Consider the following 15,039-nt stretch of genomic DNA (forward strand, 5'->3'; position numbering starts at 1 on the left):
GAGCTAAGTCTAACATACAGTATATTAATATATTTCATTTTGCATTAATGAACTCACAACATTTACCTTTTCAGAAAGTGACAGAGACACATCGATACATAAATCAAGCAGGAAAATCAAGTCAAGGCAAGATCACCAACCAAAAGTTTACTCATTTAAGATGGAGGACGGGGCGTGGCTTCTAGAGGCACAGTTATTTATATTGGGGAGGTCAAAACACCTGCACAGCTGTCAGTCATTCTATATATTTCTATAGTGATTTGTTCAAATTGCCCTTTAATTGGGAGGGAAAAAGAAACACTTTTTATTGGAAGTTTTTAGCTTTAATGCAATTTCTAAGCAAAATTTAAACTTTTTTAATGACTGTGGTTGTAGTTTTTCAAGCTTTCCTTTGATGGAAAAAAGAAAATGTCACATTAACCCCTAAGCCATTCATCTCTATGATCAGATAATGATCATCTTGTTAGTATGTGTGCAAACATACAGTATGTACAGTAGGCAGCTTTTGTAATTAAAGCTGCTGTTCAAATCTCCCAATATTTCATCACTGTGGTTCCGTGATGCATTTAAAAACCGAAGTAAAACCACACACAAACACTATTTTTTTTATCGTTTCAGCAACTTTGTTTTATTGAAATTCACTCGCAACAAATGTGCATTTGTTTTAACCACTGCTATCGCTATCATGAATTTCAAAAATCTACAAAGCATAGCAGAAAAAATTAAATCTGATCTACATTCACATGGCATACATTCCTTTCCTGATTTAAAGCTCCTTACAATGCTGACTGTAAAAAAAGAAATAAAAAAAAATTGGTTTGGTGTGTGTTTTGACATCCGACTCCACTCCCTTGGACCTACTGGACTCTCTGGTGCTTTCATTATGACCCCGCCCTCTGGATTGCTGGATCTCTGGAGGCATCTTCGGCCCCAATCTGCAGCTCTAGGTCTTGCCCTCAGCTCTCAAGTGCTTTTCAGTCAATCACACCCACTCAGCTATGGGGGTTTAAAATCTGACCTAACTCCCTCCACATATTCCCACTTAATCCATGAGTTTAATAAAAGTATTTCTTTAATGATGCCAAATTGTGAAGTAATATATACATGTGTTTTTTAATTGCTGTTGCAAATTTACAAATCATCTTGCAGAAGTTTAACCTGGAAAAGTCGCATTTATATGCTTGCGTTTGCATTTATAGATTCCTTATGCTCCAGAAAGGAAAACATCTATGTACAACTTCACTGGCCAAACATTCCTCCGAAGCGATAATCAATTTAATAATAATAATAATACTTAGAAATAATAAAATAATCCTTTTTATCACACAGCAAAATCAGTAGCTTTACCTCTGGCTACATAATTAACTGGGTGGAGCCAGTAGTATCATATATAGCAAAAGGGGAGGAGCTAAACTCGTCATCCCTGCCACAATCATTCATTCCTGAGCTTCTTTTTTAATGCTGTCTGATTCATATGTGACTGGAGCGTCACCGGTCTGGCTTCCTGCATCATCCACAAGCCCAACTTCCTGTCCAGGCTCCGCCCCTTCGCTCTGTGTATATACGCTGCTGTCGGCCACTTCGGTCACAATGTAATGAGTTCCCTCATCGTTCACGATCACTTGAGTCAACCCTTCCTTAATCATCAGCTGTCTGGCAGCGAACTGTAAGACCTCATCATGGTCGTGGCCCAACACTTGGACCACCTCTCCGTAAACTTGCACTGCCTCCTGTCCTTCCCCCTGGGCGTGTGCTTGTTGGGCGGTTGTGGTTCTGATGTCGCGCTGTGCCGCACCGGACTGCTGATCGATTTCTGACACTGCGCACAGCAGAGCGTCTAGCGCTGTGGATGGGCCCGCCCCTTCCTGATTGGTTTCGTGCGATGCTTGCTCGACCCTCTGCAACGTTTGCTCCGCTCCCGAGCCTGACGACTCGACCAGGACGTAGTTTTTGTGTGTGTAGGGGATAAGGCACCCATCTTGTGTAACCTGCAGTAGCTCAGTGTTGACGGAGGACATGGCCAGCGTCTGAAGAGTAGCGGCTGCCGATTCCTCCAGCTCCGCCTCTTCCATCTCGGGGGCCTGGAGCTCCGCCTCCTCTTCGTATCCCTGGATGATGATGACTTGCTGCAGTGTTTCGGCTCCTAAGCGGCCCTCTTCTGGTGTGAAGGCGGCGTCGGCCTCCACGTACGACGACCCCTGTCCTTTCAGCCGACACTCAAACGACTTCGACACGATTCCTGAATACACACACACACACACACACACACAGAACATTACATCCAGCATATGCAACTGTACTCATATAACTGTAAAGCTACATTTTACTATATTTTTTATTATAATTTGTTACAAAACAAATCTTCAGCCTGTGTCAGAAGTAATTTAGAGGAGTTCACACCAACACCTGGGTACATCTACAGAATTCCCTTCAATTCCTCTCTACCACTTTTTTCCCCCTCTGTCTTTCTGTCAACTTCTACTTTGTGTGCGAAGGCAAACTCAGTGTCGCACTGGCAGCTGTCAATCACTAAGAGTGACACGTAGTTTAAGATAACAGCATCAACACAGAATGACAAACACACACCCCGAGGATTCACAGCTGTCAATCAACCAGAGCGACAGCATACACACATACACAGGTGCGTCAAAAGCAACAGGGTTCTCTTTCACGCTAATTTTTCCTTCTGTGTTAGATTTACACATAGCGTGTGTGCTAAGAATTAAAGATAAAAAAAATACAAACACACACACACACACACCCTTTTCAGACAAAGATTGTTAGATAAATGAAAGTGAAGGTAAACAAGTGCAAATAAACATGTGGTATGAAGGAGAGTGTGCTACCTGCATGGAGGTAAGCCAGGTCAGGGTTCTCGATGTCATGGTGTTTGTCCTTAAGGTGGTTCCGGAACTCGGACGGTGAATTGGTGCAGAAATCACAGCGAGGACAGTTGTACATCATCACACCCTCATGTTTCCCTGTGTGCAGGATGTGCTTACGGATATTCTCTGCACAGTTTGATCTGAGAGACAAGAGACAGAAGGTTAGGGTCAAGGGTGTAGGGTCAAGGGTGTAGGGTGTAGGGTGTAGGGAGTAGGGTGTAGAATGTTACCTGTAGTCACACCAGGGGCAGCGGTATGGTTTCTCTCCCGTGTGAACACGTTTGTGTCGGGTTAAATGAGACTGAGTGGTCGAGGCGAAACTGCAGAGATCACAACGGAACGGACGCTCACCTACACACACACACACGAAAACAAAAGGAGTCACACAGTTGTACAGTATATGTAAAGTGCTGCGAAAAAAAATATTTGCTGTTTTATTTTTTGCAAATTTGTCACAGTTCAGATCATCAAACTAATTTTACTTAAAGATAACTTAAGTAAATACAAAATGCAGTAAATACAAAAAAAGCTGTCTGGCCCTATGTGAAAAAGTAATTGCCCCTAATCCTAATAACCAGTCTTTTACATCGCGGGAGGAATTTTGGCAGAATTTTGACAGTAGTTTTGATTCAGCCACATGGAAGGGTTTTCGAGCATAAACGGCCTGTTTAAGGATTTAAGTCCAGATTTAGTTTGATCATCTAATTCATTTAAGTGTGACAAATATGCAAATAAATTAATAAATCAGGTAGGGGCAAATACTTTTCACAGCACTTTGTGAAAGAACATGTTGAGATTTGTGCATGGGTGTGTTACCTGTGTGTTGGCGCCGGTGTTTAGTTAGTGCGTGTCGAGTTCCACCAGCAAAACCACAGAGATCGCACAAAAATGACTTTTCACCTAAGAGAAAGAATATTAGTAATAATTTTATATTATATTCTTTTACATAATAACTTTTCAATACTACTTTTCAATAATAAGCTAAGCATTTACTATTAACCACACCCCCTCACAGATTAACCAAAACTACATTTAAATATAAACCCCACCCCTAAGAGGAAAACAAACAAAAAAAAAACCCACTAGAGATTAACCACACCCACTATTAATTAAACATGTTCTATACAAAAAAAATAATTTTTTATTTAATAATAATTCACTGACTTTGCACTCACATCATAAAGATGAAAGAGGCAGGGTGTGTATGTGTGTGTCAGTGTGATTGTGTTTACCTGTGTGCGTCCTGTAGTGGTCCTTCATGGCTGAGTGTGTGAGGAAGGCGTAGTGACAAGATGGCCAAGGGCACTTGAAAGGTTTGTCTCCAGTGTGAAGCTTCATGTGGTTATTAAGGGCCCACTTCTCACTAAAACTCCGCTCACACAATTCACAATCATATTTCCTACACACACACACACATATATATAAAAATAAATGGTCAAAAATAACAATAACGTAGTAAAATTATAATAAGTGCCAGAGTGATACACACACACACACACACACACAAAGTAACCACTGTGAGAGCGAGAGAGAGCGAGAGCGAGAGAGAAAGTCCGAGAAAATGCTAATTGGGTCAACGGTACTGATATGGCTATATAATAAAACAACAGTGAGTTATGATCTTAATATTACACTCACAAACACGCACACACACACTGCTGAATATGCAGCAAAATAATGCTCACTATGTTTAATCTGAGCAATAATCGCAATGTAATAAACACACTATGTAAAAAAGGGTTATTAATGTAAAATCATTAGTGTGTGATAACTTCCCAGCTCCCATAATACCTTACATTAAGGGTCAGGAATATAACTAGGTCTCGGTTCTGTCATATTTCAAACTGTATATATGTTTCTGAGTCTCTGGAAAAACTGTCAAGGACACAAACATAGATTCTTAGAAGTATAAAAATATCCATTGGTTTGGGCCAGTGCATGAATACATCTTCCAGGGATGAAAGTATGCCGTGTCTAAGATCTAATGATCTCTGGCACATACAAACAAAAAGCAGAAATCCTTCTCCTACACTCTTCCTCCTGAGTCTGTAGTTAACATTGCCAGTGACAGAAAGGAAGTACCACTGTTCCAATTGCTATTTGTTGATAGCACTGTGTGGGACAGGACCAGGCTGCTGTGTAAAAGCCGGTCCAAAGTATTTGTAGACTTAGATAGAGCTGTCGTCTTAGCTCACTCTTTAACACTGACTTATTACGAACCAAATACACCTGCTCGGTCAAGGGAATTCATGGTGACACCCAAGCAGGAGGAGGATATCGTTCTAACCATTGACCTGGCAAGTACGTTTGGTTAAGGACAATGGAAAAGACATGGTTGATCTCTAACCTGAGAGAACAGAAACCAATAATCCTATATCTAATTTATTGTATAATAGATATAAGCTAAAGAGGTTTTTAGATGGGAATAGCAAGTTGATAACAGCCTCAAACAATGCAGGTTTAGTGGAAAAGGTCTCGTTCAAGCACAACAACTTCTCTAAAAGAAGGATTTCTTGTAAATCTTCTTGTGCATTGAATGGTGCCAACTAATATTCGATACCTAGCTCAAAGACAGACACGGCCGTACCTGGTGCATACAACACTGGTGTACACAGCAACTCTTTCAAGACCATGGGATAGGTTCCACTGTTCATGCAATGATGCACAAATTTAGGCACCTTTATGCTGCAATGTCTGACAGAGGACCATACCCTATAAGTCCCCCAAAGTTCCCCTTTGTAGTGCTACTACATCATCATGGCGCCCCTTGATTACCTCAGCAAGGATCTGCTAATGCAGAAGTCTGACAAAGCAGGGGCCAGTGTGACTTTGGAGCAGGCAATTGAACGAATCCTAGTGATCATCGTCTACTTCACTGAGGAACCCTGGAGTACTCACACTACCCTAGAACAGATCCCACAAGCCTGTGGTTCAACCCATGGCCATGGTGCCAAAACAAAATATTTCCACACCCCCAGAACTTTTGGGCATTGAACAAGGTCTTGTAGTGACCTTCCATTCCCAGCTCCTGGATTTCCCCAGTCCTGCAGTCTCTGGGCACTGATCAAGGACCTAGAGTCATCTCTCCATTCCCTCTTCCTGGATTTCTCCAGTCCAGCAACAACTCTCAAAAACTGAACACAGACTAAAAGTGATCCCTTCATTCCCTGCTCCTGGATCTCTAGAGTCATGCAACAACTTTCAGGCAGTAAACAAGGTCCTGGGGTGATCCCAGAGAGTGATTTTCTGCTCTCCAATCCAACAACAAAAAGGTTCTCAGAAGTAAGTGTACTGGCAGTTACCCTGGCCCCCCCCAAAAAACAACCAACATTTACATTTGGGCATTTGGCAGACGCTCTTATCCAGAGCGACTTACATTTTTATCTCATTACACATCTGAGCAGTTGAGGGTTAAGGGCCTTGCTCAAGGGCCTGACAGTGGCAACTTGGTGGTTGTGGGGTTTGAACCTGGGATCTTTCGAACCGTAGTCCAATGCCTTAACCACTGAGCTACCCATGGACCGAAGATCATCAGTTTATAGTGGTACCAATCTCTTCTCTTTGGCCTCCACAAAGGACTTTAACCCTGTCACTCTGATTATGCTCTGAATATTCATTCAGGGACCTGGACCAAAACCTGGTCTAGAGGTACTGGGAGGGGATTAGCCGCCAACCCAAAGACATGTGACCTGAGCCTACTCAATGGGCTGCCAGGTTGGCTTTGACGTCCTAAAATGACAGAAAAAGTGATAAACTAGGGTTAACCACTAAGAACCAGGTTTGTGTCTTTCCAAAGTTAGTGGGATGTTCTTGTTATATTTACCCAGATAACAAATAGGACTGCAATTCACACATAAACCTATTGTATATCAAGGTGTGTGTGTGTTACCTCTCTTTGGGCTGGCCTAGTCCATGTTTTCCCAGCAAGTGTGTGTTCAGGTGTTTCTTCATCACAAATGCCCACCTACAACAAGATTAGAGTGTGTGAGAGTCTGTCGGAATGTGGTAGAGTATTGGTCTGTGCTTGTGAGCAATTTTCAAATTCGGTGAGTTTGCATCCATTACATTTATCTCATTTTGAAAAAAATTAACTTAAAAAAAAAAAAGTTTTTCTTGTCCACTGAGGGCATTTAAAAAGACAGACCAATACCACACTCTGACACACACACACATACACACCATGATATCCCTAATGAACCTAGGTTAATTGAGCAGTAGGCTTTTATTAAAGCAATAATGTGTGTTAAGACAAGCTCAGCAGTGCTGTGAAATTAATGTAAATGTAGCTAAACAAACTTCAAACCGCTCTACAGAAATACCTCTTAGTGCCTCTTTGGCCTAAGCCAGTCAGATTTGTAAGGCCTGGATATTACTTTTGTACCTAATTCCGAAGTTAAATGATCTCTTTTGGTTAATGAATTAGTGGTTAATTAAGAAACTATGCTGACTCACCCACAGAGGTGGCATTTGTACTCTCTCATGCCAAGATGTCTCTTTACATGATTCCTGGCATCTCCGAGTTGCGCAGTTGCAAAATTACAGATTTTACACATGAATGGCTTTGAACCTAAATGAAAAATCAAAATAAATTAAATAAAATAAACAAATAATTGAATTTGCCATAATAATTTATTCATTCATCATCATTAAGCATTTTATCCTGGTCATGGTGACAATGGACGTGGAGCCAATCCTTGGATTATGGCGGGAATACACCCTCATTCCTGAAAGGGACACATATATTCACACCTATGGGACAATTTAGCACAGCGGTATGTATTTGGACAGTGGGAGGAAACCGAAGAACTTGGATAAAATGTAAACAAACCCTGGGAGAACGTCCAGAACCCCAGGCAGACAGCAACCCAAGCTCAGAATCGAACCGGGGACCTTGGACCTAGGGAGCGGCGATGCTACCTGCTACTTCACCGTGCTGTACATGACACATTATTATTACTATATACTACTGTATGTGCTCGTGCTCTTAATAGGCAGAAGAAGAAAGAGTGTTTACCTGTGTGCGTGCGGACGTGAGCGAGGAATGCCATGGAGTTGCTGCTCTTGCACACCTTGCCACAGTGTTTGCACACGTTCCCAGGGTTCTCCTCTCTTTCCCGGTTGATCTTCTCCGTGTCCTCCATTACGTACTTATTCACCTCACGCAGCAGCTCCTCGTGCTTCTCCTTGATGTGAACGAAAAGCTCTTCTTCTGAGTTGCAGGGCTCGTTACAGCGCACACAGCGGAAGGCGGCGCCACCATCGGGTCGCTCGTCTACGCTGCCCCGCTCCGTGCGCAAGTGTGCCGAGCTGCTTAAGTGCTGCTGCAGGCTGCTGTCCGAGTGGAAGGACTTCCCACACAACAGGCAGTGAAAGTTCTTCGCCTTCGATGAGTGTTTCATGGTGATGTGGACATTCAGGCCGCTTAGACCCTCAGCCAAGAACCCGCAGTCGTCACACCGGATCCGTGTGCTCCCTTCATTTCCCTCTGACATTTTTAGCATTTTTGCAGCCTGATCGAGGGATTTATACGACTCCCCATCATCCTCATTGTCTGTTGGCCCTTTCAATGAAAAGACGCATTCGTCGAACGCAGCTGCTCTGAACACGCGCCTCTCAGAAGAACTAATTTCCGCAGTCGTCTCACACATATTTTCCTCTTCTTCTTCTTCCTCATCATTATCATCATCATCAGCGCCGTTGTATTCCTCCTCAGCGTTTGATGCATCAGGTAAGTCCTGAGAGCTATTTGTATCTTCACCGGATTTCAGCTGCGAGTTAATATTCAGCTCTTCCTCACCTTCACTTCCTTTTCCCGCTGCTCCATCATTTCCTTCATCATTATTCAAACCATTGTTTTCACCAGTGTCTGGTTCTGGATCAGTTTTCTGGTGCGAGTTTTGCTCCTTGTCATCACAGACTTGGGCTTCAGACTCAGGATTTTGGTGTGGGTTTTCTGTCGTTCCGTCTGTGCTGTGCAATTGTTGGTTCGCGAGGTTTTCATCAACCTGGCTTGTGTTATCACTATGTTCATCCACGTTCTTGTCATGTTGGTGTGTGCTGTGCCGTTTTTGTAAGTATCTCTGCCGTTTAAGTTTGTGTTTCTCGGTCGCAGTGTGGCGAGACATCTCTCTGCGCGTCACTGCGTAATAACTGCATGCCAAACACACAAACTCGAAATCCTGTGTGTGTTTGCGGCGCACGTGCAAGGCCAGAGAGAAAGCTGAATGCGCAACAAAGTAACAGTGATTGCACGAGTAAGCCAGGTCGCATTTGACCTTTTTGCAGGGAACGTCGCTTTCCGTTCCCTCTGCCTCTTCTTCCTGCCTTACGTTTGACGTTTCTTGCTGTGTAGAATTCGGTGCGTCGTTTGTTGTTTTCTTGGCTAATCCCGCCTCGCCGCTCTGTGGTGACTGCTCAGCATTTAGTATGACGACTGCCTCGTGTCCGTTGCTGCCGCTCTCCACTCGTTTAATGTGCTTTTTGGTTTCGCAGTGCCGGTCCATGTCTCCTTTGGTCACGCAGGAGTAGTTACAGAGTTTGCAGTGGAAGCTGTAGAGGCGACTGTGTTTGCGGCGGATGTGCACACTAAGGTTTGTGGAATTGGAGGCCACGAGGCCGCAGTGACTGCAGGTCATCACTTGCGACGACTTGGGCCTTCCGCGTTTGCGTTTGTGAGAAGAGCTACCCTCGACCAACTCTTCTAAAGTGCGTTCGGCCGATTCCGTCTCGCGGACATCGTCTCCGCCACCCTCATGGTCGCCCTCTTCATGTTCGCTCTGCTCGTCTCTATGGTTTTGTTTGTCTGATAGAATGACAAGCAATTTTTCAACACACTGCTCAAACAGCGGACCAATGTTCTTCTCGATCGCCAAGGCTTTGTGGGATTCGTCACTCAGGTGTGCGTTCATCTCCTCTGGAGTGCAAGTGTAAATACTGCAGCACCTGCAGTACAGACGCTCAAAACGCTGTGCTCCAGCGCTGAGCTGGTCCATGGGAAGTAGCCTTGAAGTGAGCTGGTCGATAGGGGGTGCTGTGGAGATGAGTTGTTCTACAGAGTGCGTATCTATGCTGAGCTGCTCTATAGGGGATGTGGTATTGCTGAGCTGGTCTACAGGGGGTGCATCACTGCTCAGTTCTTCTGTATGGGGCACTGTAGATTTCGTTTGGTCTGCTGGAAGCATATCCTCTGCAACGTTTTCCGTCGTGTGTGCTTCCTCAGCACCTGTCGTAGCCATCACCTTGGCCTGCGAGATGTTGTGTTTCCTCTTAAAATGGATTTTGAGAGCCGTTGCTGTCTTAGCCACGAAATCACACTCACGACATGTTCTACTGTTAATCTCCTCTAAAGTAGTTACGGAGACTGCTTCAATACTTTCACCATTATTTATAGCACTGGCACCATCAGGGAGCGTTTGTCCGGCTTTATTCTCAGGCCACTCCTCGCTCGTCTCCTTCCCTGATCTTAACTTCCTCCTCGAACAATCCATTTCTCCAGCTTTATTTAACCATTTCACAAAAACAGCTGTAAAAAGATTAGAAATTATCAACTCAGTTTGGTACAAATATAAATCGGCAAACAGATGAGATGAAACATGACTGATGCTTGCGATGGTGGTTACGCGTTTGTTATTTTAGGTTTGCTGCTATCTAGTGGTAAATTACCAAGCTTGCATTGTTGTATATATTGCATGTATATATTTCTTAAATGTCTGAATAACTATCATTTATCCATCCAGAAATCTGTGCAGGAAAAAAAATAGTTTACGTTCAGATGTATACTGTACAGTACATTTGTGTTTTTCATAAAAAATTTCAAATGAAATTGCAATTTTTAACTCTATGAATTGTTTCTCCACCTGGCACACATTTTCTCAATTATAATATAAATAACTTGACACAATAATATTATTATTATTATTATTATTATTATTATTATTGCAAGTGGTAACATGAACTAACATTTACAAATGTTTCACAAGAAAACAGATCCAAAAATTGTTGGCAATTAAGAACAACTCACTTCAGGACATGCTGTTATTGAAATACAATCAACGCCTGAGTGTCAGCGACACTATCTTTATTTCTTTTAGGTCAGAAAGTGGTTTATTATTTTACATAAAACTGTTTATCGCTCTGTGTGATCAAGAACCATCTCAAAAACAACCCTAGACTGAACACTATCGTATGTCTCCTGTGTGGCTGCTGGTAGTGTTTAACTGTAAAATACTACCACTACTACTACTACTACTACTACTAGTAATAATAATAATAATAATAATAATAATAATTTAAAAATCTGGACACAGACAGTCCGATAAATCAGATCTACATAGCCCAGGGTTCCTGAATTAAAATTTACGAAGGTCCGGTCAGTTTTTTTTTTTTTTTTTTTTTTTTAAAGTTCGAAATTAATTTTATTTCATTTCATAAAAGCATTAAAAGGAAGAGAAAATGTATTTAAAAAAAAGGGATTTCTGTAAAATCAAATTATTTTAACCTAGTATTATTTATTTTATAAGTTAATTATATTTTCACTCATTCATCATTAATACTGCTTATTCGGGGGGAGTGGTAACTCCGAGTTACTGGGCACCAAGTTACTGATCGGAAAGTCGGTGGTTCGAGCCCCAGCTTCACCAGGTTGCCATAGTTGGGCCCTTGAGCAAGGCCCTATCTGCTCCAGGGGCACTGTATTATGGCTGACCCTGTGTACACTGGAATATGTGAAAAATTAATTTATATGAGACAAATGCTGTACAGGTTTAAAGGTGCCTGGAGCCTATACCAGAAGACTTTGGGCACAAGGCGGGGAACACATGGATGGGTGATGTGGTCATGCACGTGGGCAGAATAGCATCAGTTGCACACAGGACAATGTCTTTTGGTACACGTAGTTAGGAAGGTCGGTGCTCCCTGTAACTGTGTGTGTGTGTATGTATGTGTACAGTATGTGTATGTGTGTGTGTAGCCTTGTGCTGCCATCTGTTGACGTGTTTAAAAACTAGTCTTAAAACTATTTGATTTGAATAGTAAAGCATCCTGAGACCATTCATATGTTTCTTCTCAGCCACAATTTTGCCTAAGAGCACAGCCAGGAATAAAGAATGGTAGAAAGATATCCTTTGAGAGCAACTTCTCCCAACCACCCAAAGAACAGTTTGGTGATGAACAATGCCTTTTCCAGCAGGATGGCACAGCTTGCCATAAGGCAGAAGTGATAACTAAGTTGGTGAACAAAAACATCAAAATTTTGGATGGAAACTCCCCAGACTTTAATCCTATTAAGAACTTGTGGGCAATCCTCAAGAGGCAGGTGGACAAACACAAATCTACAAATTCTGTCAAACTCCAAGCATTGGATATTAAAGAATGGGCTCCCATCAGTCAGGGCGTGGCCCAGAAGTTGATTGACAGAACGAAATGCAGGGGTCTTGAAAAATGACGTCAACACTGCAAATACTGACTTTTTACAGAAACTTAATGTAATTGTCAGTAAAAAGCCTTTGACACTCATGAAATGCTTGTAATTATACTTCTGTATACCATAGTAACATATGATTAAATATTCTAAAAACACTGAGGCAGCAGAATCTGTGAAAATTAATATTTGTATCAACGTTTGTCTGCTGCTGTATATGGCTGTGACGTCAGGGGTGCACATACATTTGGCCATACAGTGTATATTAATGGACACACACACACAATACAACTCAACAGCCTGTACATTGTGTATCTGGTAAGATTTTATATAAATTATAAATAAAGTTATTACTCATGCACACACAAAGAATGAGGTAAGTGTGTTTACGAGGCACTCCTCCCGCGTAAAACTCCCACCATTAAACTAGATATCAACCTCCAGTTTTCAGTATTTTTTTTACTATGTATTATGTTATTATAAAGATTATAAGTCGTTGATCTGAACCCAACACTACAGCAAACCCCCGCACTGCTCAAGCGTTTATATAAACTGCAACGGAATTCAGTTTAACTACCGTAGATACACTTCCTAGTGATGCAAACGCATGAACGACGTGACACCTGACCAATAGAAACGCTTAAAGGAGTCTCGCTATCCAATAGGACGCGTCGGAGGCGGGGATTACAGCTTCTCGGGCTGAAAACGACGGCAGCACAGAGGCCCAAAAAGGCCACGATTTGCGAGCTCCAAAAACACGCTATAAAACAGCACGAATGTGTTTACTAACAACCACCAACCGTGCAGAAATATCTAACGCAGTTAGAACTACCACCAAAACAACAGTTTCGATTTATTTACCTCAAATAATTCCGGTTTCACGCAGTCCGCGCTTTCTGAGCTCAGTCACCAGCGGCGTTCCGTAGTGCGGTCGTGACGTCCCACGTTGGCGTCCAAGTATTAGGGGCCGGAAATAAAATGGCGGAAATGTTCTGAGAGGAGCAGTGTTGCTTGTAGTGTCAGCATTTAGTGCCTTATGTGAATAACATGATAATAATAATGGTGAATAACAGCTTTACCACTGGCTAAACAGCCTAATTTCTGAAATATGGATTAACCACACTTAAAGGATGCCTACCCAACCCTTATCAGGTTGAAACCAAATAAACTAGTAATGCAGTCATTTTTTGAGAACTGGCACACAACATTTTAATTTGGAAAAAATACTTTATTTCTTAAAAAATTAATACATGTTGTTGAACAGTGTAAAATGTGTAAAATCAAATGCCGTTTCAGTGCATTGCAGTGTTTTGTCAACACAGTCAGACATTAAAAGATGTATTTAAAGTAATATTTATTTTTTGTAAAAGTTAGGTATTGTCTAATGAACAAGTCTTTTTTTTGTGTGTGTGTACACCGGTCATAATTATTTCATAATTTAAAGCAGCACTTTTTAATAGCACTAAATTAGGATAAAAGGGGATCAGTCTGTGGGACTGCTGAGGTGTTATAGAAGCCCAGCTCTGATAGCTTTTTTGCATTGTTGGGTCTGCTGTCTCGCCTTTTCACAATACCCCATCGGGCAAGTTTGCTGGCCAATCAAGCACAGGGATACCATGGTCCTTAAACCAGGTATTAGTACTTTTGGCAATGTGGGCAGGTTCCCAGTTCTGCAAAAAAATTAAGTCAGCATCTCCATAAAACTGGTCAGCAGAGGAAAGCATAAAGTGCTATAAAACTTCCTGGTTTTGACCCCTGCGCTGACCTTGGACCTGGTAAAAACACAGTGGATCAACACCAGCAGAAGACTTGGCTCCCCAAACCACCAGTGACTGGGCAAACTTTACACCAGACCTCAAGCAACTTGGATTCTGTGGATTCTGGGACCTTGATTTCCAAATAAAATGCAAAATCTACTTTCATCTAAAAAGAGGACTTTGGCCCACTGAGCAACAGTCCAGTCCTTTTTGTCCTTGGGCCAGGTCTAATGTGTAGAGCTGCAGTCCAGTCCTTGTGAAGCGCTCCCAAATTTTTGAATAGGCTGCGGTTATCCCTGTTGTTTATGCACATTTTTCTACAACATTTTTTCCATGCATCCCACTTTCCATTAATGTGCTTGGATAAAGCACTCTGTGAAAAAATAGCTTCTTTAGCAATGACCTTTTGTGTCTTATCCTCCACATGCAGGGTGTCAGTGATTGTACTTTGGACAACTGTCAAGTCAGCAGTCTTCCCCATGATTGTGTAGCCTACTGAACCAGCCTGAGAGACCATTTAAATACCCTTACAGGTGTTTTGAGTTAAATAGCTGATTAGAGTGTGACACCACGAGTCTCCAAAATTAACCTTTTTTTCAATATTCAAATTTTCTTAGATACTGAATATTGGGTTTTCATTAGCTTTGCTTCATAATCATTAAAATTTATTAAAATTGACACTTGAAATATATCAGTCTATGTGTAATGAATCTATATAAACACATTGTATGAGTTTTACTTTTTTAATTGAATTACCAAAATAACTTTTCAAAGATATTCTAATTTATTGAGATGTATCTGTATAAAAAGAAATTATTTTAGTTTGTTTGGGCAGCGGTCGGCTGGTGGGCGGTGCTGTTTGCACAGGTTGTCACATGATATTATAAGCTTTTATGTTATGCTGTGTGCATACCGCAGGCAATTATCAGCGTTTGTGTCATACTATGGATGTGTCACAGGCGTACCTTACCACTTGTAA

General features: G+C 41.9%; 1 protein-coding gene across 1 annotated transcript; it reads right to left on the reverse strand.

The window, feature by feature from the left end:
- Positions 1-622: 622 nt before the first annotated feature.
- Positions 623-13,241, reverse strand: znf407 (zinc finger protein 407). The gene is made up of 9 exons (XM_053486901.1): positions 13,165-13,241; positions 7,900-10,407; positions 7,338-7,452; positions 6,775-6,849; positions 4,118-4,284; positions 3,702-3,785; positions 3,116-3,236; positions 2,847-3,025; positions 623-2,239 (listed from the first exon to the last, which is right to left on the reverse strand). The coding sequence occupies exons 2-9, from the start codon at positions 10,370-10,372 to the stop codon at positions 1,437-1,439; spliced, it is 4,017 nt and encodes a 1,338-aa protein (XP_053342876.1). The 5' UTR covers positions 10,373-10,407; positions 13,165-13,241; the 3' UTR covers positions 623-1,436.
- Positions 13,242-15,039: the final 1,798 nt, after the last annotated feature.

Source organism: Clarias gariepinus, chromosome 25, assembly GCF_024256425.1.
Source record: "Clarias gariepinus isolate MV-2021 ecotype Netherlands chromosome 25, CGAR_prim_01v2, whole genome shotgun sequence".
Classification (NCBI taxonomy): domain Eukaryota; kingdom Metazoa; phylum Chordata; class Actinopteri; order Siluriformes; family Clariidae; genus Clarias; species Clarias gariepinus.